Source organism: Equus asinus, chromosome 28 (genome assembly GCF_041296235.1).
Source record: "Equus asinus isolate D_3611 breed Donkey chromosome 28, EquAss-T2T_v2, whole genome shotgun sequence".
NCBI classification, from domain to species: domain Eukaryota; kingdom Metazoa; phylum Chordata; class Mammalia; order Perissodactyla; family Equidae; genus Equus; species Equus asinus.
The window spans coordinates 24,995,165-25,020,417 of NC_091817.1; the positions used below are offsets into that span (position 1 = coordinate 24,995,165).

The following is a 25,253-nucleotide window of genomic DNA, read 5'->3' on the forward strand; positions in this document are numbered from 1 at the left end:
CATACCCCACCGGCCCACAGTGCTCCCAGGCCCCTCCGAGCCAGGGATGAGGCCTTAGGGAACAGCAAGCCAGCCCCTTTACTGTACAGACGGAGAAATGTCCCCAGGAGAAGCAGTGAGCTGCCTGAGGTCACACAGCCAGCCAGCAGCAGAGCTGAGGATGTTGCCCAGCTCTGTCAGGCCCCGAGCCTGGCACTTGGCTCTGGTAATGAGGACAAGTCACTCAAGTGCAGCTGTCCCTCGCAGCGCTCTGTTGGATGCTCTGGCCCAGGCAGTCTCTGACCCCGGAGCGGAGACCCCGTCCAGAACCCCATCTCACCCCATTCGGTACCACCTCCCGCCCCCACCCCACGATCCAGCCCCATGGACCTTCTTACAGTTCCCCAAGCTGGCCAGGCTCTCTCCAGCCTCCGGGCCTTTGCCCATGCTGTTCCTCCTGCCTGGAAAGCCGTTTCCCCTTTCTTTTCCCTCTCCAACCTGTCCGCATCCCTCAGCTCTCAGTGCAGAGAGTAGAACGGCTTCTTCTGGGAAGTGCCCCCTCTCCTCCTGCCCCCACGAAGCCGGGGGTGTGAGGCCCTCTGTGGACTCCTGCCCACCATAAAAGCCACCCTGTAGGGTCATGGTTCAGCTCCAGCTCCCAGCACTATGGTCAGTACACAGCAGGGACTCAATGTTTGCTCAGTGAGGGGCCTGTGAATGAAGGCGAATGAGCTCCTCAAGGTGGAGGGTCTCTGGGGGGGGGTGGGGGGGCAGGGGGGGCCGGCCCCAGGGAGCACTCCCCTCCTCCCTCTCTCGCTCCCTCGCCTCCCTCCTCTGGCCACTTATGGTAGCTGGGCAGAGGGAGGGCGCCTGGGAGAGCACGGAGGACCACTGTCTTCCCACGGTGGCGGCTCTGTTGGAAGGGCTGCCTGTGCCCCTGCTCTGTCGGGCCGTTTCTCTCTTCTGCTTCCTGAACCCCTGCTGCTGACCACCCTTGTCTCTGTCTTTCCCTGTTCCAATCCCAGACAGAGGGCTCTGCTGGCCGCGTCCCGGGTCACTGACCAGCCCAGGAATTCACCATGCCATCGTCTTCAGCCAGGGGCCCTGGGCAGGTCCACACCCCAGGGAGCCAAGGATTCACTCAAAAATTCATTCATTCTTTCATCTAAAAAATTTGCTCTGAGCACCAAACCTGTGCCGGGCGCCCTCCTAGGAGCTGGGGATGCGGCCAGGGAGAAAATGGACGCACAGTCCAGGAGGCTCCTCTCTCCGCCTCGCGTTTCTGGGAGCCTCTGTCTTCCTCCCTGGTGAAGACTTCTTCCTTTCTTCCTTTCTCCTCTCCTCTCCTCTCCAGGAAACCCCTCCTGGTGCCCTCAATGCAGGTAGATGCCCCACAGCGGCCCAAGCAGGAGGCCAGCTGTGATGATGCCCGTGAGGATAATGAAACAGGACAACAACCGTCGCCGTGACGACACTCTCAGAGTGCAGGGTCCTGCCCCAAGTGTGGTCCATTCCTTCTCTCAGTGAACCTCTCCTCAGCCCTGTGAGTGCGTGTCGCTGCTGTAATCCCCGTTTCTGTGAAATGGGAAGGCTCAGGGAGGTTAATTGCCTGCCCTGAGTTCACAGGGCTGGTGGCAGGAGAGCCGGGCTTCAAGCCCATGTTGGCAAGCCCTAAAGGAAGGGCTTAACCACTGGCCATTTGGCTTTTCCAGGCCCAGGGTGGTCACATCCATTCATGTCATTCCCCTACAATGACCCCATGGGCAGGAAGGGCAGAGGCCACCAGAGGGTGTGGCCTCCACCAAACTTTCTTTCTGCCAGGAGGGAGGCGCTGAGGAGGGCCTGCCTGGAGGAGGGGGCACCGTGACCACAGGCTGCCCAGCCAGCCTGGTCCCTAACAGGCGACATTCACTGAGAGACTCCCCCTCCCCTGCAGCCCCCAGTCTCCGTCACAGGGACCTCCTTTTCCTCTCCTCTGTTGCCAGTGGCACGGGGGCCAATCTGAGGAGGCTGGGTCTGCCTGCCACACCCCCTCCAGCCAGTCCTGACTGCACTCAGGACACTGGCTCCGTTTTCCGCATCCCCCATCTCGGGCCCATTTCTTCCCTGGCCCGTCACTCTACAGCCTCCATCTGGGTGAGGACCACGTCCTACTCCCCAGCAGCCCCATCACAGCCCACACGGCTGCCCTCCCAGGCAGGCCCAGCACTAGTCCATCCCGCCCACCCCATTGCCAGGCCCCAACACGGCCACCCGTATCTCCTGGTCAGAAGCCAGTGACCAACACAGAATAACTATTTCCCTTCCCTCCAACACAACTGTCCTTCCTGGGGAGGGCAACAGCTGCAGGGGATTAAGGGTGGGGAGCGGAACCACAGAGCCCCCACCCACGGCCCTGCAGCAGGCCCGAACCCGCAGAGCGGGAGGCCAGGGCCGTGGGCATGGGTGAGGAGCCAGCCCAGCTCCTGTGCCCAGGGCGGCCTTCCCCCTGGAATGAAACCCTCTTCTCTGCGAGTAGGAGATGAAAGTGGGGAGACGAAGGGTGGCAGCCTCCCCCAGCCCAGCACCCCAGCCCGGCCCACGTGTGGCCAGAACCGGGCCTCCCTCCCAGCCTGAGGATGCTGCTCCGAAGTCGGATGCGAAGGGCCTGCGTGCTCTTACTGGGTCAGGAAGCTGGAGGTCCCCCTGCCGGGCCTTTGCTCCTACTGTTCCCCCTGGCCTGCTTGCCTTTCCCCTGACAACCCGGTGCCCACGCCTCCAGCCCCTCAGAGGCCTCCTCCACAGAGCCCTCCCCCATCTTCTCCCTCCCCCTAACAAACTCAAAGGCGGGAAACTGCACCTTCTGCCTGACCACACACCATCCCTAACAGTATCTCTCATGGGGACAAACCTGGGTGCAGAGGCCACCCTCAGTGGGAGGACATGGGGGGCTCTCTTGGCCCCAGGAGTTGAACTGACCTGGCCCAGCCTGCCTCTGAACGGTGACCCCCCTCACCCAGGGCCAGCGCAGGCCAAAGGATGAGGAAGGAGCGACCGGGCTGCAGAGGGCCCCAGAGACTTCAGAGCCCCAAGGCGGACTCTGTGGCAGGAACGCCAGCCTCTAAGCACGTTTTTCCAGGAACGGGGAGCTCGGTACCTTCAGAGCTGCTGCCCTTCCCTCTGGACGGCTCCTCTGGACTGGAGCTGGAGCTGGAGCTGGAATGTGGCCCCAAGGCACCATTCTGCCCTCTGAGTGCATCTCACCCCCCGGCTCCCACCTGCTGGCTCCTCCTTGCTCTGCAGCCCACCCCTCGTCCCTGTCGTCCCGTCCCTCTCCTGGGGCAGCCTCATCCGTCTTGCTTTCTCCCTCCAGGTCTTGGCAACAAGGGTACTCAAGGCCACATTTTCAGGCCACCCCGGGCTAAGCAGACACGAGAGCTGGCGTGTCGACACAGAGCATCATCTGCAGGCAGCACTCTACCCCTCACCCTTAGCCGATTCCCTTCCGCCTCATCCTTTTAACCTTTAAGAAAATCTTGCATCACATGCATTTTTGCTAAACCACCTCATATACTTTTTGGAGCCGAGATGAGATATATGTTCATACTACCTGCTTTCTCCTCTGCGTTAATTTATCCTTTCCTGCCCCTGCCTAAGAGCGCCGAGGTCTGAGGAGCACAGGGAAGGGGGAGCTGCTGAAAGGGCGGGCAGGGCTTCTATGAACCATGTCCTGTGTCACTTAGGTTCTGGTCATCTGTTGCTACCCTGGGAACTACTCTAAAAATTCCTGGCTTAAAATAACCTTCGTTTTCTTTTCCCCCAATCCTTCCACCTTGGCTGAGCTCCCAACAGGTAAAAAGCAGAAGCTCCAAGGCTTCCTTAAGGCTTCGGCTCGGCACTGGCCCCGGCTTGCCTCCACCACGTTCTGTAGTTAACGCATGTTGCGGGGCCAGCACTACGCAAGGCGTGAGAACTAGGGGCCGCCAGCTTAACAGGCTGTAACAATGCACACGGGAAACATTGGAAGCGAGAGGTGAAAAATTGTGACAATGGTAATTTGGGGTGGTGGAAATATGGGTACTTTGTACTTTTCTATTTTGACATTTGAAAAAAGAGAAGATCTAAAAGGGAGGCTGGGAGGAGGCCTCCGGTTCACCGTTTGGAGCAGAGTTGTCCCCGGCAGCTGTCACAGCAGGTCCCCTTGATCCCCAGGGAGTTAGGGGGTTCTGGCCTCAGGGGGCCCTGATGGAGGAGGGGAGAGTGAAGCTGTCCCTGACGCCAGGGCCTATCACTCTGGCGAATGGGCCATTGGGCGAGGCCTCATATTACAACAGGCCTGAAATGAATACTCAAGACATCACGTGTGAAGGAGGTTACACGGTGGCTGAGGGATCCAGCCGAAAGAAGATGATGCTCATCGCTTATCGTGCAATTTTGAACTTGTGTCCCATCCCCGAGGCTCATCACCTGAAATGCACCCTGGGTGTTTTTCATTAACCCTATAATCCCTTGCTGTTCAAAGTGTGGTGCATGGACCATCAGCGTCACCATGACCTGTGAGCTCATTGGAAACGCAGAAGCTGGGCCCTACCCCAGACCTGCTGATTCAGAACTCGCATTTTAACAAAATCCCTGGCAGACTCCTAAGCACATGGACATTTAAGGACCCAGCTCAGATCCATCTGGAAGGACATGATTATACTACATTGAACATTTTTTTAGGTAGTGGTGATGAAGTCTTATTTTGTTTAATGTAAGCATTTAAAACAGCATTGTCCAATCGAGATTTCCCATATCTGCACTGCCCGGTATTGTAGCCATTAGCCACATGCAGCTATAGAGCCCTTGAAATGCGGCCAGTACGGGAGAAAAACTAAATTTTTAATTTCATTTAAATTAATTAAAATTTAACTTAAATAGCCAAAGGTGGCTAGTGGTTACCATATTAGCATAAATTTTAAATCTACTTTGTTTCTTAAAGGTCTGCAAACCTAGAAAATTGCAGCCTGGTTCCCTTCTCCCTATCCAGGAGGTTGTGCACAGCCCTGAGTTCCCAGCTATGGCGTGATACTGTGATAGGAGAAGAAATATAGGGGCTGGCCCTGTGGCATAGTGGTTAAGGTCATGTGCTCCGCTTCGGTGGCCCAGGGTTCGCCGGTTCGGAGCCTGGGCGTGGACCTACACAAGGCTTATCAAGCCATGCTGTGGCAGTGTCCCATATAGAACTAGAAGGATCTACAACTACGATATACAACTATGTACTGGGGCTTTGGGGAGAAAAAAGAAAGAGGAAGATTAGCAACAAGTGTTAGCTCAGGACCAGTCTTCCTCACACACACGCGAAAAAGAAGAAATATACATTTTAGTCTTTGTCCCCAGCTCCTGGCCAGAGCTCCTAAAACGTTTGTAATTTCCTGAGCGCTAAAGGTGCAGAGCATCTCTCGTTCTAGTATTTGGTCTTTGACCCCAATTCTGACAGAGAGCTCCTAGATCCCTTGGAACTTTCTGGGTGGTGAGTGTCTTTTGCTGTAATGAAGTGACTCTTGGTGGGTTCCTGGAAGGCTCCTGGATGGGGACTGCTCATTACAAAGACCGAGCCTTGATCAGAAGCTTGGAACTTTCAGCCCCACCCTTCATCCTCTGGAGAGGAGAGAGAGGCTGGAGATTGAGTTCATCATCCATCGTGCCTACGTACGAGAGGAAGCCTCCATAAAAATCCCGAACGTGTGGGGTTTGGAGAACTTCCGGACTGGCGAACACGTCCACGTGCTGGGAGGGTGGCGCACCCCCGCTCCACTGGGACAGACGCTCCCGCACTCAGGACTCTTCCGGACCTTGCCTTCTGTACTTGTGCATCTGGCTGTTCACCTGTATCCTTTATCATGACCCTTTTCATATGATAAGTTGGAAACGTGTCTCCCTGAGTTTGGTAAGCCATTATAGCAAATTGTCGAACTTGAGAAGGGGTAGTGGGAATCCCCAATTTGTAGCCTAGTCTAACGAAGTGTGGGTAACCTGGGGCCCTGGTCCTTGTGACCGTTGTCTGAGGTGCGGGGAGGGGCAGTCCATGGGACTGAGCCTGTGGGATCTGCTGCTGACTCCAGATAGGTAGTGTCAGAACTGACCTGAACTGTAGGACACCCAACTGGTGTTGGAGAATTGGTTGGTGTGGAAAAACCCACACATTCGGTGTCAGAAGTATTATGAATGTGAGTAGAAGAAGAAAGAGAAGTTTTTCTCTTGTGCAGTGTCACAGATGAGGCAGGAAAGCTGGTGCCTCTGAGGCCCATGGAGCCCCCAAGGGAAGGGGAGGGTGGAAGCCACCATGGTCCCCCACACCAGGCAAGCTTTCTGGGGAATGGCTGGTGCCTTGAAGCCCCCTTCAGGCCTCAACAGCTTCTCCAGGCAAGCGGGGCACTGGGGGACAAAGCTAACGCCCAAATCCAACTTGGGAAGGCCAGTGGCCCCTCTGGGGCTCAGCTGCCTGAGGAAGCCCCAGCTTCGTCATCTCTCTTATCGGAGGTTGTAGGATTCCCTGGGGGCAGGGGCTGGTCAGGACCTTAGAGGGTAGAGCATCTCCTCTCTCCCACCCCTGGGCCAGCACGTGAGCGCGACCTCTGGGAATGAATCTCTACTCCTTATAATTAGTAAGCGGATATCAGAAATACCTTTTCTTTTCTTTTTTTTTTAAAGATTGGCACCTGAGCTAACAACTGTTGCCAATCTTTTTTTTTTTAATTCTTCTTCCCAAATCCCCCCCTCCACCCGCCCCCCCACACGCCCCCCTCCCGTACATAGTTGCATATTCTAGTTGTGAGTGCCTCTGGTTGTGCCATGTGGGACGCCGCCTCAGCATGGCCTGATGAGTGGTGATAGGTCTGTGCCCAGGATGCGAACCAGCGAAACCCTGGGCCACTGAAGCAGAGTGTGCAAACTTAACCACTTGGCCACGGGGCTGGCCCCAGAAATACCTTTTCATTGGTGAATTGAGTCAAGTCCAAAACACAGGACTGGCCAGAAACATTATACAGGTACCTCTGTCCCCATTAAAATGGGGCAGAAGAATTTGGCAAGCCCAGCCATCTAAGACCTGGAACTCCTGTGGGACCTGCAGTTCACCCCTCCCCACCCGCACACCCTCAGCAGAGCGTCCACATGCGACCCCACTTTCTCAGTACAGTACTACTGTCCACACATCCTCACGTTCCCCACGGAAGCACATCCAGAGGGCAAACAGACACTTCGCCAAGCTTTAGGAACAGCTGGCTCGAATCTCTTTTGCAGGCTCACTGCTCAGTTTGTCCTTGTGGTCTGAGATTTGCCTTCACAGCACCTGCCCTGGTAGCCAGCTTCCACGGAGAGAGAACCACAGCCTTCCCCTACCCCGGGGAGTCGGAAGATCCTGATGGTCACCAAGAATCTGACATGTCGGCTTAGGTCAGTTTCCAGTACCAGGAAGAGAGGTGCCCGGCTTGGAAGGAAGCTGTAGGGTTCAAGTGGACGTACGGGCAGCCTCGGAGGAGGGGAGGTGGCTTTGGGAGACTGTGTGTGGACTGATTCTACTGTACTTCCTGATTTTACTGTATCCGCTCCCAAATACCAGGAGGATTAAGACTTTATGGAGGAAAGAGTTGGAGGAAACCCCAGTGATGAGAGCTCATGAAGGCCCTGATTAATATTTATGACCCTAATGCAGTGGCACGGCAGAGGCTCTCGGTGACATTTCACGCTCCTCTCATAAGGGGCTCTGTCCAGTGCGTTTCCACATCCCACCCTTCGCACAGTGTTTTGCTTTGCCTCAGACACCATGGATACCAAGAGGCACGATTTTTCCAGGGCTCGTGCTCCCTCCAGATGTTAAGTGTCTCATGAATTTACAATTTGGAGCGTCTGTCGCAGCCCGGAGGCCCTCGTGGTTTGCATTACAGGACTCCACGTCTCGGGTTATGGAAAATGTATAGAGATGTAAATTACATACTAGCATTTTGTATAAAGGGAGCTGGAGGGTTTTGGGGGCAGGGGGAGGTTGCTCTGAAAATGGGCCTGGGGGGCTGCTTTGTGCCTTCTTTCCTTCCAGCCCCTGGCCTCTCTCCACTCAGAGGTTTGTATCACATCCACTCTTGCTCTCTGCAGCTTGGAGCAGCTTTTCAAGTGACAGAAACAGGAAAAATCACCAGGGGAAGGTGTTAACATGCAGATTTCTGGCTGGATTTATATCTCCTGAGAGAGAATCTGCATTTTAATGAGCTGAGCCCCAAGAGCCTGCATTTTAATAGGCCAGTGCTAAGTAATCTAAATTCCACTTTTTTGTTTTAATTGGGAAATATAATCAGAAGAATATATTCAACTGTGTGTGTAATTCAAATAGTAATGAAGCAAACGTCCACATGTCAACACTGCCCAGGTTAGGAAATAGAGCAGTGGTGGTCCTTGGATCCCCCTGAAGGGTCTCTCCCATCACTGTGTCCCCACCCCTACTCCCTTACCTCTAGCTAAACCATTCTCCTGAGTTTTGAGATACTTAGTGCCCTGCCTGTCGTTGTAGATTGTCGTTTATAATGCATCCTAGAACAATGTATTGTTTTGCCTATTTAAAAATTGTACAAACGGAATTGTCCTGAATCCGTTGTGCCTCGCTGTTTTCACTGTGTTATGCATGTGTGGTTCCCGTCTGCTGTTGCAGCTCATTATAATCTGTCCCTTTTCATTGCTGTGTAGTATTTCCTCGTGTGAAGCTAAGACAATTGATCTAATCTATTGTTCACGGACATCTCTTCCAGCCCAGCTCTGAGGTCAGTTTCATGTATTTTATCATCAGGCTAATTTTGCTGAGGAGGAAATAGCAGATCCAAGAAGTCGAGTAATTTACAAGCCTAGCACAGGGGTTAAACTGTGAGTTTGAAACCTGGTTCCACCACCAGAGGTATCACCGTGTGAGCTCAGGCACATCAATCTGTGTGTTTTGGTTTTCCTATCTCTAAAATGAGAATAATAGTTCTTGTTTCAGTATTGCGATAATTCAGTAAAACAAATACATGTAGAGTAGTTAAAACTTTACCTGGCCCATGCAAATACTGCCGTTCAGGAATGGGAACGGGACTTCTATCTTACTTTATATCCTTTTACAGTTTGAATCCCATGAGCATATGTTACTTGTATGATCCATTAGTTAAACAGAAACTATGCCCCACATCTCTTTACCCCCAGCCTCAGGTCCAGGAGAGAAGTGAGGAACAGGCTAGCCCTCACCACAGAGGAGAGCTGAGTCTGGCCTGGCCCAGCCACCCAGGCAGACGTCGTCTGACCCGCAATGCCTGCTTCGACAAGGCACAAGAGGCAGGCGGATGCCAAGACAAAGGAGGACAGGGGCGGGGGGCATATGACTCCCATCTTTACCCGGTTCCTCGTTCCACCCGGCCACTTGCAGAGGGGCTAGCCCGTGTCTTTCTGGGTCACTGTGTCCTCATCAGTAAAATGGGGAAAGGGCGGGCTCAGAGAAGAGCCCCGGGGTCTTTTTCAGCGGATTCCCCGACACTGAGACTTTGGGCTAAAGCTGCTGAGGTGCCAGGGCAGTCAGCTTGCAGGTGGTTCTCTGGCAGACTTGCCTACTTTTCAGAAATGCCCCAGGAGGGGCTGTAATGGCCTGGTCAGACTTGTTGGCCTGGCCGCAGGGAAAGCAGCCAATGGGCCAGCGGCAAATTTACGCTGTAGTGGATCCACTCTCCCCCAAGATGAGCCCTGTTGGGAGTGGTTGCACTCCTGTCCCCTCGAGCGCATGCCGATTACCTAAGACCCTCTTACCTGGAAGTCAGTTCCTTCTAAAACACACCGGACGATGCAACTCTGCCTGCTCGTTTTCACAGCGTAAGGTCACTCCAGCCCCACTCCATGGAGGCCTCCAGCCCATCAGCCTGTCCTTTCCTTCCTCCTTCCCTCGGCCTCACAGCTAGTTGTCACCATCTTCCTGGTGAGCTGGAAAGCTGAGGGCAAGGGGCCATGCGGTCATGGGTGCCACAATTCACCCTGGCCTGGGTCCAGCTGAGATAATACCTCCCATCACCCTCCGCGCCCCCTCACTTCCTCTCGGATGGATATGTGAAGCATCTGGAAAGTCAGCTGCTGCCGCCTTCCACCCCAAAGAGGGTGGTGAGGTAATCCCCATACATAGTCTGGCCAGAGCCTCGGGGTGAAAGGGGCTCTGTGTGGAGGAAAGTGCATGACTGTGTTCCTCTGGACTTCCAGGAGCACTTCACTGCTGTCCTGGCACCGAGGAGAGATGAAAAGTGAACCGGGATTCTCGCCTCTACAAAAGCATCTTTCATCCCACAATAGACTCCAGATTGGAGGGAAGATTTCACTCTACAGTGGCCAGAGACAAGGAGCTCTGTTGAAGTCCCTGACCGCCCCGCCCCACCCAATTCTGAGGATTCCTACTGTAGCCCAGAAAGCTCTGGAGATGGGCGCAGGCAGTCTGACAACAGGAATGCCGACAGGTTTAAAGATGGAGCAGCAAACACATTTGACCAGGGTTGACTCTGGAAGGGCAGGCTGTCACCTGGGCTGACGGGTGCTCTGCAATGCAGAACGACCGGTGACTCAAAGGAGAGGGGCAGCACCCGTGGGACAGACGGCTCCCGTCTGCTTGTTAGCAGGAAGAGAAAGGGGAAGTCATCTCCACTGAGCCCACCTGAGTCAGGCCCTCGACAACTGTGAGCAGAAAACTCAGTGACAGGTGTGTAAGGTAGCAGCAGCGCGGCTTCCCCGCCGCTCTCCACTTCCCGCAGCCCTCTCTCCTGGGATTCGGTCACACTCACCCAGGGCACACTCTGGAGGACGAGGCTGCGGGGGCGCAGTGCTTCCCGCCATTGAACTTCTCAGAAGGCAGCCACGGTGATGATGAACCCAGCTCTACGTGCTTCTACCTAAATCAAAATGGCCGGTGTCCCCATCCCCGCCTCATCCCTGCAGAACAAAACCAAGGCCAGAGGGCGGGCCTGGGGAGAGCAGCGTCTTGAACGGCCTTTTGTTCTTTTTAACTGTGAAATTTTTATTACATAAATATTACCTTTCAAAAAAATTTTTATAGCACAAAAAAAGGATACAAATGGCACAATAACCATCCTCTCCAGACGCACTGTACAGTTCTTCCGTAGCTTTCAAGATCATCTAGGTGGGTCTACATATGCTCTTCTCTGCCCCCAAAATTGCTTTCCCCCAGAAATGTTACATACGGTAGAGCTGCATCATATAAGGTTTTAACTTTTGTAAATTAACTATTAACCATTTGTGCCAGGGTTATTCCACTAACCAAGCGTGGGTCCCAGAATAAGCCTGAGTGGGAAAAGTGACGTAGGGTTTCAGTTCTCTCATGTTATTCTAGTGTTTAAAGCAACGTTTTTCCTATAAGTCCCTAAATTCAAGGCAAGTACCTCATCTGGAGCTCAAATAGGAAAATGGTGATCTGTTCCAGTGCTGAGGGACTCGACACGTGCTGACTGCTACGAAGGAGATGGTGGGGCTCCAAAATGCCGCCTCCCTGAGGGGTTTAAGGGCATCCTGAACTCTACGCCATTTTATCTTCGGCTCAACTTGGAATCCACCCCCTAGAAAGACGATTCTGCTGGCCCGACACTATTCATGTTTTTTCCGTGGGGTTTATCCTGGAAGTTGTTCCAGATCAGTCTGTATTGATGCCTTGCTCTCTCAGGCCCATGCAGGCTACCGCACAGCCTGCCTGTATGCGATGCTCTTTGGAAAGAGTTCCATTTCACGTCACAAAGGAAAGAGAAAAGCCACTGTTAAAAAAGACACAAACTAAGAACAAATTTACAAACCCAGAATAAAACATTTTATTAATTTGCAGATTATGAGTATTACACAGCATATACATATATTTAGATAATATATAAAACAAACAACAGACCATAGGAAGGAAGATTGGTCTGAAACCGCCTTTGGGGACATCTTGAACTCTGAAGTCCGTGGCGACTGCCTCTCCCCACACACGAGGGCAGACAGCAGGAGCGGCTCCCGTGTTCGCCTGTCAAAGGACGGTCGACCCCTCACTGTACTCACAACGCAACTACAGCGTTACGGCCTGGTCACCGGTGCCCATGACAAGGGACGTCAGGGAATAGATAAAAGAAGCACAGACAGAGAACTAACATAAATATTTGTTTTGCATTGTCCTCCAGATAGTTTCCTTTTTAAACTAAGAGTCATGTCCGGGGTCTATCCCTTGAGTTGCATTCCAGTTATTGCTGCAGAAAGGAAAGAAAAAAACAGAAGAGAGGCATCAGTTTATGTTATTAGAAAATAGATGGTCAGTGCCACTGACACCCCTAACGCTGGTGACACTCGAGGGGAGGCTGGGCTGGGAGGGAACGCAGCTGCATCAGCAGCAGGCAGGCGTGTAAGCGCCCACACTGTCAGAGGGCACCAGTCAGCTAGCGGTGATTTGGGGCTGATAAAGAGGTTCAGATGGAAGATACTCTTCACGGAAGGCCTGTGAGCAGGAAGCAGCAGGCTCCCCCCAGGAGGGCAGGATCACCTTGTGGAGGTGGAGGCGGCAGTAGGAGAACATTTCCCAGGCTCCTCCCTGATTCAGTGCTGATGGAGACGAGGACTAAGCTCTTACGATGCACAGGGGTTCCAGACTCCACGTCAGCAGAGAGAGGCTCTACAGCCAAACTCTTAGCGCACAGCACTTTCCAGGGACAGAGCTTCGCCAGCCCGCCGTCCCGCCCTCCTCTGAGGACCAGCCTACCTTTGCCTTGTTCTGAACTGGGAGATACAGTTTGAACTCTGCTGGCAGTTCGTCTTCTGAGTAGAGTCTGTCTGAGAAGTACACCCGTCGGATGCGACAGTTTGCGTGGATCTGTGGACGCGAGATTTATTTTAAGAGGTAAAATAGGATTGTCCCTCCTTTCCTGATTCTCTAGAGCCCCTCTCAAGATGCTGTCAAGGCTTCATCTCTTTGGCATCTCCCCAGCTTGCCTTAGGAGTAGCTTCTGGCAAGGAGAGGGAGATTTTGCTGGCTGTATTCTCCCACTATATCTGAGCAGACTCCTGAATATGTCCTGGACCTCTCCGAGGTCAAAGACAGTAACTTGGGAACTTTAGCCAGAAACCCACACTGTTCTGTCACATGGGCCACAAGCCAGTAACAGACAGAGCACACCCCGCTCTCCCATTTGGGGCTCCATCTGGAAAGGAGCTGGTACCTGCACTCTCAGGGTCTCAATGTAATTTGTGCCATACGCCCGCCGAGTGAAGTCTGACAGGTTGAACTGGATCTGGTTCCAGCCGTCGTCCAGCCGCATGGGCATAGTACAGATGAAGGGTTTCACCCGCGTGGTGCTCTGGTAGTTACTTGCCCGAAACCGCCGACGCACATTCTTGTCATCTAGCACCTATGAAATACAGAGAAGAGCCACGCTAACCCCATCCTGGAAGAAACAAACAACCTTGCTAAGACAAGGACCTGAACTCCACAGCCTGTTTCCCAAGGCTGGGACCCAAGGGAGGAGAAACAGACCAGATACAGGTCACAGTGGATGCAGATGGCCCGGAAGGAGCAAGTTTATCTCATCTGTTGCCAAGACAACACCAGCTGCCGATGACATATGACACATCCATGAGGCCCTCAGGCCACAGAATGATTTCATAAACATTCATCCCTTTGAAAAATCTAAAATCCTAGAATGAGAGACCAATAATAACTCCCCATATGGGCACTACTCTAATCCTCAAGTTGTGAAATCCTGTAGCTATTGAGTAGATTTTCTAGATGTTCGCTGCTTCTTTAAAAATTTGGCATTAAATTTTGATCACTAATACCAACTTATAACAGTAAGGGCTGCATCAAGTGCACAGCAGAGGCAGAATAAATACAAACAAAAGGGAGCAGACACTTTCCCCGGGCCCATTCTCCCTGAGTGGAGGGCGCCTCTCTGGCGGGCCCAGAGCGCAGCCACGCGCACACGCACCTGTACTTCAAAGGTGAAATATTTCTTCAGGTTTTTGATAATCATGACGAGGAAGGGAAGTTTAATCCCCAGCGTCTTCTTTGGGTCTGCAGGACACGTGATGTACGTGGTGCTGGAGAGAGAGGAAACGCCAAGAGACACACTACTTATCTTTGCCTTTGTGGTAGCACAACAACCACACCCGGTCCAAGAGGACCAAGTGGAAGGCAGATCTAAAAGATCCAGATATGTCATCCAGTGATCCCCCGACCTCAGTCAGCCGATGCTTTAAAAATGCTGGGCGCTGCAACAAAGGCTTAGCACGGGACTGGACGCCAACAGTAACAGATCTGAGCAACAGCGGCAGACAGTGCGTCTGTGGTAGCTCTTCCAGGGGAGAAGATGCGCTTCCGGTCCAAGAGGACCATCAAAGGCTAGAAAACTAAGGCCCATGCAGCACTCAACACCACGCTGGCCACGCACTGGACGATTCGTGCAACACGCGTCCAACACACACACCTTGGTTACACACTCATGACAACAGCGAACACTTACACAGCGCTTACTCTGCTAAGCAGGTTTGAAGTGTTTCACACACACTCACTTGTTTAATCTTCACAATAACCCTACAAGGAAGACGCACTGTCATTATCCCCGTTTTACAGATGAGGAAACTCAGGCCTGGGGAGTTGAGTGACCTGCCCGAGGTCAGCTCTAAGGAGCAGCGGTCATTCACCCAGGCGGTCTGACTGCAGTCTGCGCTGTCAACCTCTGGGAAGCAGCCGCCCTGGGGCATGACACCTGGGAGAGCAGAGTGGCGACCCACCTGACGTTGGTTCCTTCAATCTCTAGCACTAGGGACTGGATGTCGTTATCGGTGATTCTTTTGATGTGGCCATTCCGCACCTACAAGGAAGAAAATTAAACTGGTTAGTACCAAAATATTTGGCAACAACTTTGTTAAGATTTTGAAGGCTGAATGGGGCCATTTAAAGAAAACCACCACAGTAGCCCAAGGGACATAACATAGAAGTTTGTGACAGTAAGCTGATGGTTATATGGGAGTAAGCCACGCTATTATCCTGCACAGGATACCATCAGTCAGCAAAGGAATCTGGCAATCTGTAAATGAGGATTAATTTCTTCCTGAAGAAATCAACTCAATTCAGATTCAGCTAACATTTACTGAGTGCCTACTATGTGCTAGGAACATTCATAGACATTCTCTCACTTAATCCTAACAAAAACAACAACAAAATCACAAGGTAGTTGGTATTGTTTCCACTTTACAAATGTGGACACTGATCCTGGGGAAGAGGCAAGGACCGATCCTAAGGAAGAGTGAGCGTTAAGGACCAGGCTTCCCCGGCCCCACACTGCCACACGTCCTTCTCAGCCAGAAAGGTCCAATGCTGAATGTCACCGAGAAGGAGGGCGGCAACCAAAAAAGGGGAGCATACTCCCCAAAGTTCACTCCTGCTTCATGCTTATCTTCTTTTCCCTAAGTTTCTACTTTTTCAAGTAGGAATTCAAGCGCCATCTGTGCCACACACAGAAGCCTTCTTCAGCATTTTCAGCCCACACTGACCTTTCTTCTCTTTGATGTGTTTTTCTGGCTCATGTAGCCTAGACTACAAAATTTAGCACTTCGCCCTACATTGTTTTGCATTGTTTGCTGCACGTGTAGAAGGACCTGAAGGGGAGGAGTCAACACTCACAGCTTCCTCCTCTCATAATACTTAGGAAAGCACGACCTTCAAGCATTAAACTGCTAAACCCCTAACACGGACAGAGCGGAGATACGCAAAGAGCTGGACTGTTAGGGCCGAGTGTATTAACACACGAAAAAGATCAACCTGGTTTAGAACAGGGCACACCAGAAAGACGAGCATGAGGCCTTTTTCTAGGGAGAGTGAAAACAGCTGCATTGGGCTATCATAGACAACCACTAGGGAGAGAACGCACAGGGAGAGAAGAGTGTCGAGTCTGCGTGATCACTGCACTTTTCAAAGTAGATGATTAATAATACGGCATTCTGTTTTTAGACGTCAGTCTCTGTGAGCTCTGTCACTGTGAATTTGATCCACTCGAGCTGTGCCTGGTGTTCCCCAGGTAACATCTGATATCACTGCCCATCTTCTTCTGCAAGACGCAACTGAGTCTTCTCGCCTCAAAACAGTATATGCTTAAGAGTAGGGATCAAGTATCAAGCATCGTTGGCATCTTCCGCAATGCTTAGTACTGTGTTAGGCATGAACTAAGCATTCAAATATTTGCTGACTTCTGGAATTTGTCACCCTAAGAGTTGGCACATATGAATAGATTCAAGGAGGATTTTTGAAAAAATTCCTGGATAACAATCCACGGTGGACTATAATAGGAAGCCAGAGGATCCTGGGGTGTATCACAAAGCCAGCGAGGCTGCCAGCACGGAGAATGCTTTCCCACAAATCATCCCCTGGTGCCCATTGTCAGAGACGAAACGCTGCGTGGATGGGTGCAGAGCTCTGCCAATGTAGCATTTCTTGGGTTCTCAAGACACAAACGTCACATTGAAGTGCTTCTCAAACAAAGCTGGCAACATCCAGTGCCTTCCTGCTTTGAATTCTGGGCCTCTTTCCAAAGGAGATTAAGAGCACAAAGGCTCGGGTCTGTGTGGCTAGCACATGCCAACACTGCCCACCGCACTCCCCCTAGAAACGCTCCCAACCAACACGGCAATACGCCTCTCTATTGGCTAGCCCACAGCCACTGCGGAAAATTGCGCCGACTTGCTGGTAAAGGAGGAATTAAGCAAGAAATTACTTCCAAATAATGTGACATAGTCACACGGATAAGAGCTGGCAATATTCCAGCAAGATGGAAACACTAATTTTGTAACACACCATTGATTATTCTCTATCATTTCATTCTTTTTAAAAAGGTACATAATGCAACAAGCAATGGTTAAGTTGAGAAGATTAAGTAATTAGGGCCCAGGGACTACTATCGCTCTAAGGTGGCATGCCGCAAGGTGTGCAGCCTGTGTGAAAGCAAGCCTGGCCTCAAGTCTCACATCCCCAGAGTCTCTGAGGCCAGGCTCCTCAGCTCCAGAGGCCCAGCCGGACCTCACAGGAGGAAACGTGAGGACACTCACCTGCTGCCCAGCTCAAAGGGTACAGCAGGCGACTCCACTCCAGCAAACATGACCTCGTCGGGTCTTTACAGGAGGAAACAACGCCTTCCACGGCACCCAGAAGCCAAGAGACCGGAAGCCAAAACAGAGACTTGGTGCATTCTCACGCTCTGCCCTAGAGGCAAGCTAACTTTTAGCTGGACTTTCAATAACTTTCTAAAAAGACATTTCTTTCAGCAACACATCAACCACACTCACAACCTTAATTCTTACAAAATTAATTACTGTAGCCCATAAAACCAGAGAACTCAGGAAAAAAGGGCAGCTTTTTCAAAGGAATGCCTACCAGTCTCTCTCGAGTTTTAATCTGGCTGGTAGTGAGACAAGCTAAATAGAGCTTTGCTCAAGGAGAAAGTTCAGTCCTCAAAGAAGAAAAACACAAGTATTCTCCTATCACAAGCTGCCAGAGCTCTGAAATCAAATTAAGTTGATTTGTTAGTGAATTATGATTTTTCTCCTTATTACACTCAAAAGCTGCAAATACAACCTCACAGGAAGAAAAGAGTGGAGCGGGGGTGCGATGACCCAGAGAAATGAGCATGAAAGGGTGGGAGAAGCCCCTGAACCTCTCTCTAGGCTCCAATGCCAGGATCAAGGGAAAAGGCAGGGGGACAATTTGGGGCAACGCCTCGCAGCCACCCTGGCAATCTGGCTGTCACGGCCTTAAATTGTAAGGGCTTTCAGGAAGTAGCCCCTCCTCAGTCCAGCTTCTGACAAACACTTCTAACAAGACACATGGCCTCACAAAGCAGCGACTTCCTTTCCTGAGCTCCTTCCAGTTCAGAGGGCACTCGGCAGGCCTGGCTTTGAAATGAAGATAAAATGAACGGTCAGCATTTATTGCTCTCAGTGGAAGCAGGTTTCATTTTACTTCCCTTCTCAATTATAAAGTGCCAATTGTTTTTGACTTCTTAATTCTTTTTAATTTTATGACACAGTCCCACTATCAAAGTGTGGCCTAGCAAAGTGTCATTTCTCCACACAATAAATAAATAAAGCCAATCTTACATTTTTTATTTCGTGAACTCCCTCCCTCCTCCCCCCTCCACCAAGCCAGGAGCTGGAGGGAGCTGAGAACCCAGGCTACTGGCAATTACAAAGCAGGACGGTTTTCAGCCTCTGCGGACACCAAGAAGGGAGCCTTCAAGCCCTTCTTGCAATCACTCTCCCAGGCTTTCCATGGTTGCTGGGGCAACTAATAAAGAACACTGATTTTTTTTTTCAGTGTAAGCCCCAGGGAGGAGGGTCAAACTGAGGGGAAAAATACTACTGGGACCAGGAGGAAGCTGGCCCGTGCTCTCTATTTCTTCAAGTGCTTTAAAAATAACACTCGAGTCTATCCATTCTCTACCCCCACCTTTCATTTTCTGGCTCCACCCACTTATCCTGGCAGACAGCTGAGCCCTCAGCCATCTGGCGTCCTAGTCTTAATGACACATGTTCCAATTTACATTAAGCCATTAGAGCTGTCCATTTCAGCAGGAAAGTTTCTGCCCCGCTAGGGGCTGGGCTCTGAGTCAGAGAACAGGCAGAGGGAGCCCTCTGTGGGGAGAGCTGGGCATAGCTCTGCTCGAGGCCTGGGCCTCGCCGGCTCCAAGGTCACACTTACCAGGGACCGTGGGGACAGCAGACGGGCACCTCCGGGCACATCTGAACAACTCCTTAGCAGAGTAAGGACGCTCATGGGCATGGCCAACCAGCGTCTTCCAAACAGTGCCTTGAAAGGGCAAGTGTAACTAAAACTCATGCCTTCGCCCAATTATAGTAAAAGCTATTACTCAGGATAACGAAGAACACTGTCAGACTGACCCAGGGAAAGTTGGAAAGAAATAGCTTTATTAGCTTCATGTCCAAATGCTCTCAATTCTACTACTAGAAATTGCATCAGTTTAACATGTACCAACAAAGTTTGCTGATTAAAAGCTAGGTTGTGGAAACCTTCCTTCTGGAGAGAGACTGTTCATTTTTAAACCCAGGAACAGGGAATGGGAATGCGAACCTAATACTACCCAGCAACAAGCACAGACGCTCTGGGGCTAAGATTTAGTTTGGAATAGGGGAGGATCAGCAGCAGCTGAGAAAGACAAGGCGAGAGGAAAGAGACGGAGAAGCTTGTATGAAGGAACATTCTCATCTAGCAGACTTTCAGGGATTACCAGTAAAGACTGAAAGTTACGTTTTACACAGCCATAAGCGGGAATAGAACCTCCTGGTATTTTCCTTACAAACCAGATGTAATATTTACATGAAACAAGAGTCCTTTAATAAATGTAATATTTGCTGGTCCCATAAGTTAAGGGAACATTAAGAAACTCCTCATCTCTCCTAAGCCCCTAGTTTGAAAAATTACGAAGGTCTCTATTAGGAAGCTTACAGTCTAGCCAGGAATACAGATCTTTTTTTTTTTTTTTAAGATTTTTTTAATTTTTCCTTTTTCTCCCCAAAGCCCCCCAGTACATAGTTGTGTATTTTTAGTTGTGGGTCCTTCCAGTTGTGGCGTGTGGGATGCCACCTCAGCATGGCTTGATGAGCAGTGCCATGTCCGTGCCTAGGATCCGAGCCGGTGAAACCCTGGGCCGCTGAAGTGGAGTGCACAAACTTAACCACTCAGCCACTGGGCCGGCCCAAGAATACAGACAGATCTGAAGAAACTAATCTGGGGGCCGGCCCAGTGGCATAGCAGTTAAGTTTGAGCGCTCTGCTTTGGTGACCCAGGGTTCAAGGGTTTGGATCCCAGGTGCAGACCTATACGCTGCTCATCAAGGCATGCTGTGGCAGCATCCCACATACAAAACAGAGGAAGAGTGGCAACAGATGTTAGATCAGGGCCAATCTTCCTCATCCAAAAGAAAAAAAGCAGCAGCAGCTAATTTCAAGTGTGATGAGTATGATGAAAAGAAAGAAGAGGTTCCATAAGTGGATATAAATAACTTAACCTGACAAAGTGCCTTTGTGCTGTGACCTAAGGACTAATGAAGAGGTGGAAGAGTGGGTCCCAGCAGAGGGACCAACAAGTACAAAAGGCTGCAGGTGAGCGAGAAGGGGACTTCTTTCAGCTCACCAGGAGGTCACTGCAGAGAGTGGGAGAACCAGGTTCAGCAGGCCCTAGACCACAAACCGTGTGGCCTGAGAGCCACGTTACGGGTTTTGGACCGGAAAAGCCATGGTACAATGACTAAATTATTCTAATTCCAGACGTCCAGTTTTACGATACTTCTTATTCCTAGGCACCTGAATCCTGGGCTCAGGTATAAAATTCTTATTCACTCTTGAGCAAATTCCTCAGCTCCCTGCCGTATTTAATACTGTATGCAGTAATCTGTTGCTAAGCATTTTATATCCATCTTCATTTAACTTCCATAACCATGAGAAAGAGGTGGCATTATTACAAGATGAGAAAACTGAGTAAAGTACTTGCCCAAGGCAACACAGCATAGGACATACGACAGAGCCAAGACACAAATCCAAGGAGTCGGATCACACTCAAGCACTGGGGTTTCCAGGTAAGACCCTACTCTTCCCCTTAAGGAACTTGTAGTCTAGTGGGAGGTGCACAGGAAATAGGCGACTGCCATACCGTGTGCCACAGGTATGCCACAGGTGTGCCACAGAGCGCCAAAGGAGCACAGAGGAGACCAACAATGGGAGGGCCCCATCAAATGGTGTTTGATGTGCAGGATGAGAGGAGGGGGAGGGGCTGGGAACCTCAAAGAGCATTGATAAAGGCAGGTGTTACAAACGGAAACACTCACCAAGCTGGAGTTTGCAGATTCATTGGTTTTGTGAATACGGCACTCACTCCTCATAGTCATAAGGAGACACAGAGCCTAAACAGAAGCCAAAGCTAATTTTTCCAAGGTTATTCTTCACAGAAAATAAATTACAGAAATCCTCTCTCCATAAACTTAGGAAGCGAATAATAAAGTTTTGTGAAATCAAAATAATAACTAGAGATAAGAACCACAGCCAATACGTACCCACGGGCAAAGGTCAGGTTCATTTCTAGGTAAGTGCGGACAGTCCTTCCTCCGTCAAACTTCGCCCTTATTACCACTTTGCCTTATTCCCCAGGAGCAGGGAAATGTCCTCTCTAACTTTGCATCTCCCCAAACCTACGCAATGCCTGTCACTTAGCTGTTGCTCAATAAAACTTCATAAGTATATCAATTCCCAGTTTTTTCCCCGACTGGATTCCCAACACTTTCTGAGGACTTTGCAACAGAGCTGAGAAAAGGCACACATACAACAGAGCCTATGGATCTAGCCCAAACTTTCTCTTTTCCTCCCTTTCCTTCCCTTGCCCCAGGGGAAAAAAAAATTCACTGCTAAACACTTTTCAACGTAAATAAAAGAAACATAATTAACCTTTTACTATTATGATAATTTTGCTTAAAATGAGAGCTCTTCCACAGGTTTTCTTTGTCAAAATGTCTGTTTAATTTACTCCATGGGATCCTGCCAGTCGACCCAGCAATGTTTCCACACGTGTTTATGTCATTAGGGTACCATCCGACCTCTGGTGGCGTTGTTAAGGGACACAGCGCACCATGGTGGCTTTGCTGTTATATTCTGTGTGTAAACATGTTGACTAATAAAAAGCTGCATTTGAAATATAAAACACATTACAAAAGATCAAGCCCAGAAAGGTTAAAACAGTGACTCTGAGAGAAGTTTGCCCTACCAGGCATGCCGAGCCTCCTGACCACTGCTGCTCTTGCAGCATCGGCAGCTCTCTGACGCGCTCGGACAACCTCTCCTCGTAGGTCAGGTCTCATTCTCTACTTCAGCTGCTTTTCTTGACACTTTTGTTAGAATTCCGAGTTCAACTGGCACACAAGGCCACTCTCTCCAGGCCTCTGACAGCCCGAGCTAAGTCAAGCCAGGCCAGGAAGCCCCCATCCTCACACAGTGCCCAGGGACACTCCCGGGAAGCCCCCATCCTCACACAGCGCCCGGGGACACTCCCGGGAAGCCCCCATCCTCACACAGCGCCCGGGGACACTCCCGGGAAGCCCCCATCCTCACACAGCGCCCGGGGACACTCCCGGGAAGCCCCCATCCTCACACAGCGCCCAGGGACACTCCCTCCGGGGTTGCTTTGTCCAGGTGCAATTTCAGAGCTGACAATGTTTTACTCCAATGCAAACAAAACCATGGAGAGAAAACCTCTGTAATGAAGGGAAAAATTAAGGACTGTTCTCCTCTTAACTCTCTTGGCTTTAGCTCTAGCTTGTGGACAGAATTGTGAAAGCGCAGAGCTGCTCAGAGTTTTCACATACGCATGAGGCCAAACTCACTGCAGATTTTCTATTACAGATTTTTCAACTATCTTATAAAAACGACACTGTGAACACACCGCCCTCAAAGCTGCTTTTAGAGTGCGGAAATCCCTAGTGGTGACAGGCACAAGGCCAGCCATGTTCTCTCCCAAGTTCTCTGTGGCCCAAAACTCTCATCTGTGGGTAAGGGAAGATGGGGTTGTTCTGAGAAGAAATCCAAAATTCTTGGCTTTATTACCAATAAACTGCTTATTTAGATTATTCCACATCCATCTCTAGAAAAACACCACTCAACACAAGCCCTCTCCATTCTCCCTGGAAGAGGGTGGCCCTAAATCACCTGTCTTCCGCAGGAGCGCCTATGCTCACATCTTCAGAAAAGGGGACAGCTGACTGTCTGGGAACTTGCAGGAGAAATGAAATATCAAAGTAATAAAATGCAGACCAACGCACGCACACACTGCTAGACACACATGCCCTCTACTCAACAAGTCCAAAAAGCGGACGGGTCATCCTCTCCTGGGGTCAGATAAGCATCATCTGGTGGCTGGCTGATAAAGATAGGGAGGCTTGCACTTGGCTCTGAGCTTAACCCAGGACTGTCACCATTCTGCAGTTTTCCTGATGGAGAAATCAGGCACTGAAGGCACAGTACAGACCCCACATCACAGTGAGCTGGGAGCAGGTGCCAAAAGCCACGGAATTCCGGTTGGTTTGGGACCAGTGGCAGGAAGGGAGCGAATGAATGAACCCCAAACATGACTGCGTTCCGGCTGCGCCTCGACCGGGGCGCCCGGAACAAAGGCTCTGTGTCCCGCGCCCAGCACGGCGCCTGGCACAAGCCAGGAGATCAGTGACTGCGTGTGCGACCGGCGAACAGCAGCTCCTTTCATCTGTGCGTTCCCAAAGCAACCTCAAGTCAGTCGATGCACTTCGAGCTATGAGAGCGGCGCTGTCAACCCCACTGCAGAGCTGGGGAAACCGAGGCGCAGAGGCATGGACTGGCCCAGTCAAGTCTGCGCGGAGGGACCACGGTCCCAACTACACCGAGGCCGCAGGACACTCCCACCCAGCCACGCCCACGCCACGGGCACCCCCGCTGCCCGCACGACGCCCCCACCTCACGCCTCGGTCACGCCAGGCTGGGGACAGGGCACCGCAGCCACCGCCCGGCCTCCCCGGGGCCCCCACTCGTCACGACCACCGCCACCCCGTCCCCAGCCCCGGGCGAGGAGGGGCCGGCCCCACCCCTGACCTTTTTGTCCCAGATCTGCAGCGGCTTGCTGCCGATGCTGTAGAGGATGGAGAGGAAGCCGCTCTGGAACGTGTTTTTGAACATCTCGCCGGCGGCCTTCTCCTCGGCCGCGCCGGGCCGGCCTACAGATGGGCACCAAGCGGCGAAGGCAAAGCAGGGGGCCCGCCCTGGCCCGAAGCAGGACGCTGCTCCCTCGACCTCCCGACAGACAGCCTCCGACGGCGGAACTTGGACGCTGGACGCTACGTCCCAGAGCCTCAGCTCCCTAAAAATACAACCCACCCGAAAACCGAAACCACAGCAACTGCCAGCCACGCCGCTCTCCCCGCCTTAAATGGAGGCGGCGGGCCGCCCGCCGCCCCAGGTGGATCCCTCCGCCCGCTTGAGCCCGCCCCCCGAAAACGCGGGGCCCAATCGCCCCACAGGGCTCACGGACTTCCTGTGCCTTCCGCCCTGAGGCCCCGCCCTCGTTCCGCCTCCTCGTGAGAACAACTCCGTTGCCAAGGGACTACTTTCCCATCGTCGGCCCGGAGTTGCTGTGAGAAAGCGGAAGGAGACGGAGGATTATAGAATGTGCGGTTGGAACCTGCGTGGTGTCATGGGAACCTGGCGGGGTGGGGTCAGGGGGCGTGAGGACCAGGCCCCGCCCCCTGAGACCCAGGAGGAGCTACAAGGGGAAAGGAAATGGAGAAAGGCTGCGAAGGCGGGTTGGCTGAGTCTTACCTGGTCTTACCTGGTCTCCTGAGAGTGCCAAAGCAATGCTTGTTGGCGAGTACAGGATAAGGTTCAAGCAGCTAGCCAGTATTGAGCACTAACTGCTAAGCGCCTTATGTGCATCATTGCTTTAATTATTAACGGGCTCCCTGTGAACACACGGCCACGTGTCTTAACTTGTGGGATGCAGTCAAAGCAATACTCTGAGGAAAATCCATCACCTTAAAGGCATTATTAGAAAACAGGAAAGCCTGACCATTAAGATAAAAACAGAAATTAATAAAATTAAGCAAAATAAAGTTGATTGAGTTGAATCAACAGCTGGATTTAAAAAAAAAAAAGTATTAATACCTAAAACATTTTTTAAAAGATGTAAAATAAGCTATGATATTTCAGGTGTGGAAGAAATCCCAAATTTTGGAGATCAATCACTCGCTGAGCATCTACCTAAATATTTTACTCTGTGCCCAGGCTTGTGCTGGGTACTGTGGCAGACAGAAAAGGAGTTTGCTGCTAATTCCATCATCATAACAACCGGTGATAGTAACATCAATGGAACATTTATTATGTGTCAGGCACTATACTATGTTTCAGGCACTATGCTAAGCGTCTTAGCCTTTATTAAATCATTTAATCCTCAGAGCAACACCATGTGTGAACAATCCAGGCAGAATTTCCAGATATAGGGGAAAAAACGTATGGATCTTATAACAGTAGAAAGTCAGAACTTTTTGTAAGGAACTGTTATTTGGGGATGGTTTCCGGGGTCTCTGTATACTTTAGGCCAGTGAAAAAATTTATCTTTTGATTGTTATTAAATTTTTCAAAATATCCTAGGGAGACACAAGATTATCGTATGTTAGATTTTCATGTGCACTTGAGTCTATTGCAGAATTTTTTATTCT

At 51.1% G+C, this 25,253-nt stretch overlaps 1 protein-coding gene across 1 annotated transcript; it reads right to left on the minus strand.

Moving 5' to 3' along the window:
- Positions 1–11,783: 11,783 nt before the first annotated feature.
- Positions 11,784–24,082, minus strand: CFAP20 (cilia and flagella associated protein 20). The gene is made up of 6 exons (XM_014827359.3): positions 23,635–24,082; positions 14,752–14,831; positions 13,947–14,058; positions 13,182–13,370; positions 12,725–12,835; positions 11,784–12,218 (listed from the first exon to the last, which is right to left on the minus strand). The coding sequence occupies exons 1-6, from the start codon at positions 23,716–23,718 to the stop codon at positions 12,213–12,215; spliced, it is 582 nt and encodes a 193-aa protein (XP_014682845.1). The 5' UTR covers positions 23,719–24,082; the 3' UTR covers positions 11,784–12,212.
- Between the last annotated feature and the right edge of the window lie 1,171 nt (positions 24,083–25,253).

Coding starts and splice junctions, on each gene's coding strand:
- CFAP20 (XM_014827359.3), bottom strand. CDS start 23,718: ATGTTCAAAAACACGTTCCAGAGCGGCTTCCTCTCCATCCTCTACAGC. Junction 14,832..23,634: donor TGCAGATCTGGGACAAAAAG/GTCAGGGGTGGG, acceptor TCTTCCTTGTAG/GTGCGGAATGGCCACATCAA. Junction 14,059..14,751: donor ATTGAAGGAACCAACGTCAG/GTGGGTCGCCAC, acceptor CTCTCTCTCCAG/CACCACGTACATCACGTGTC.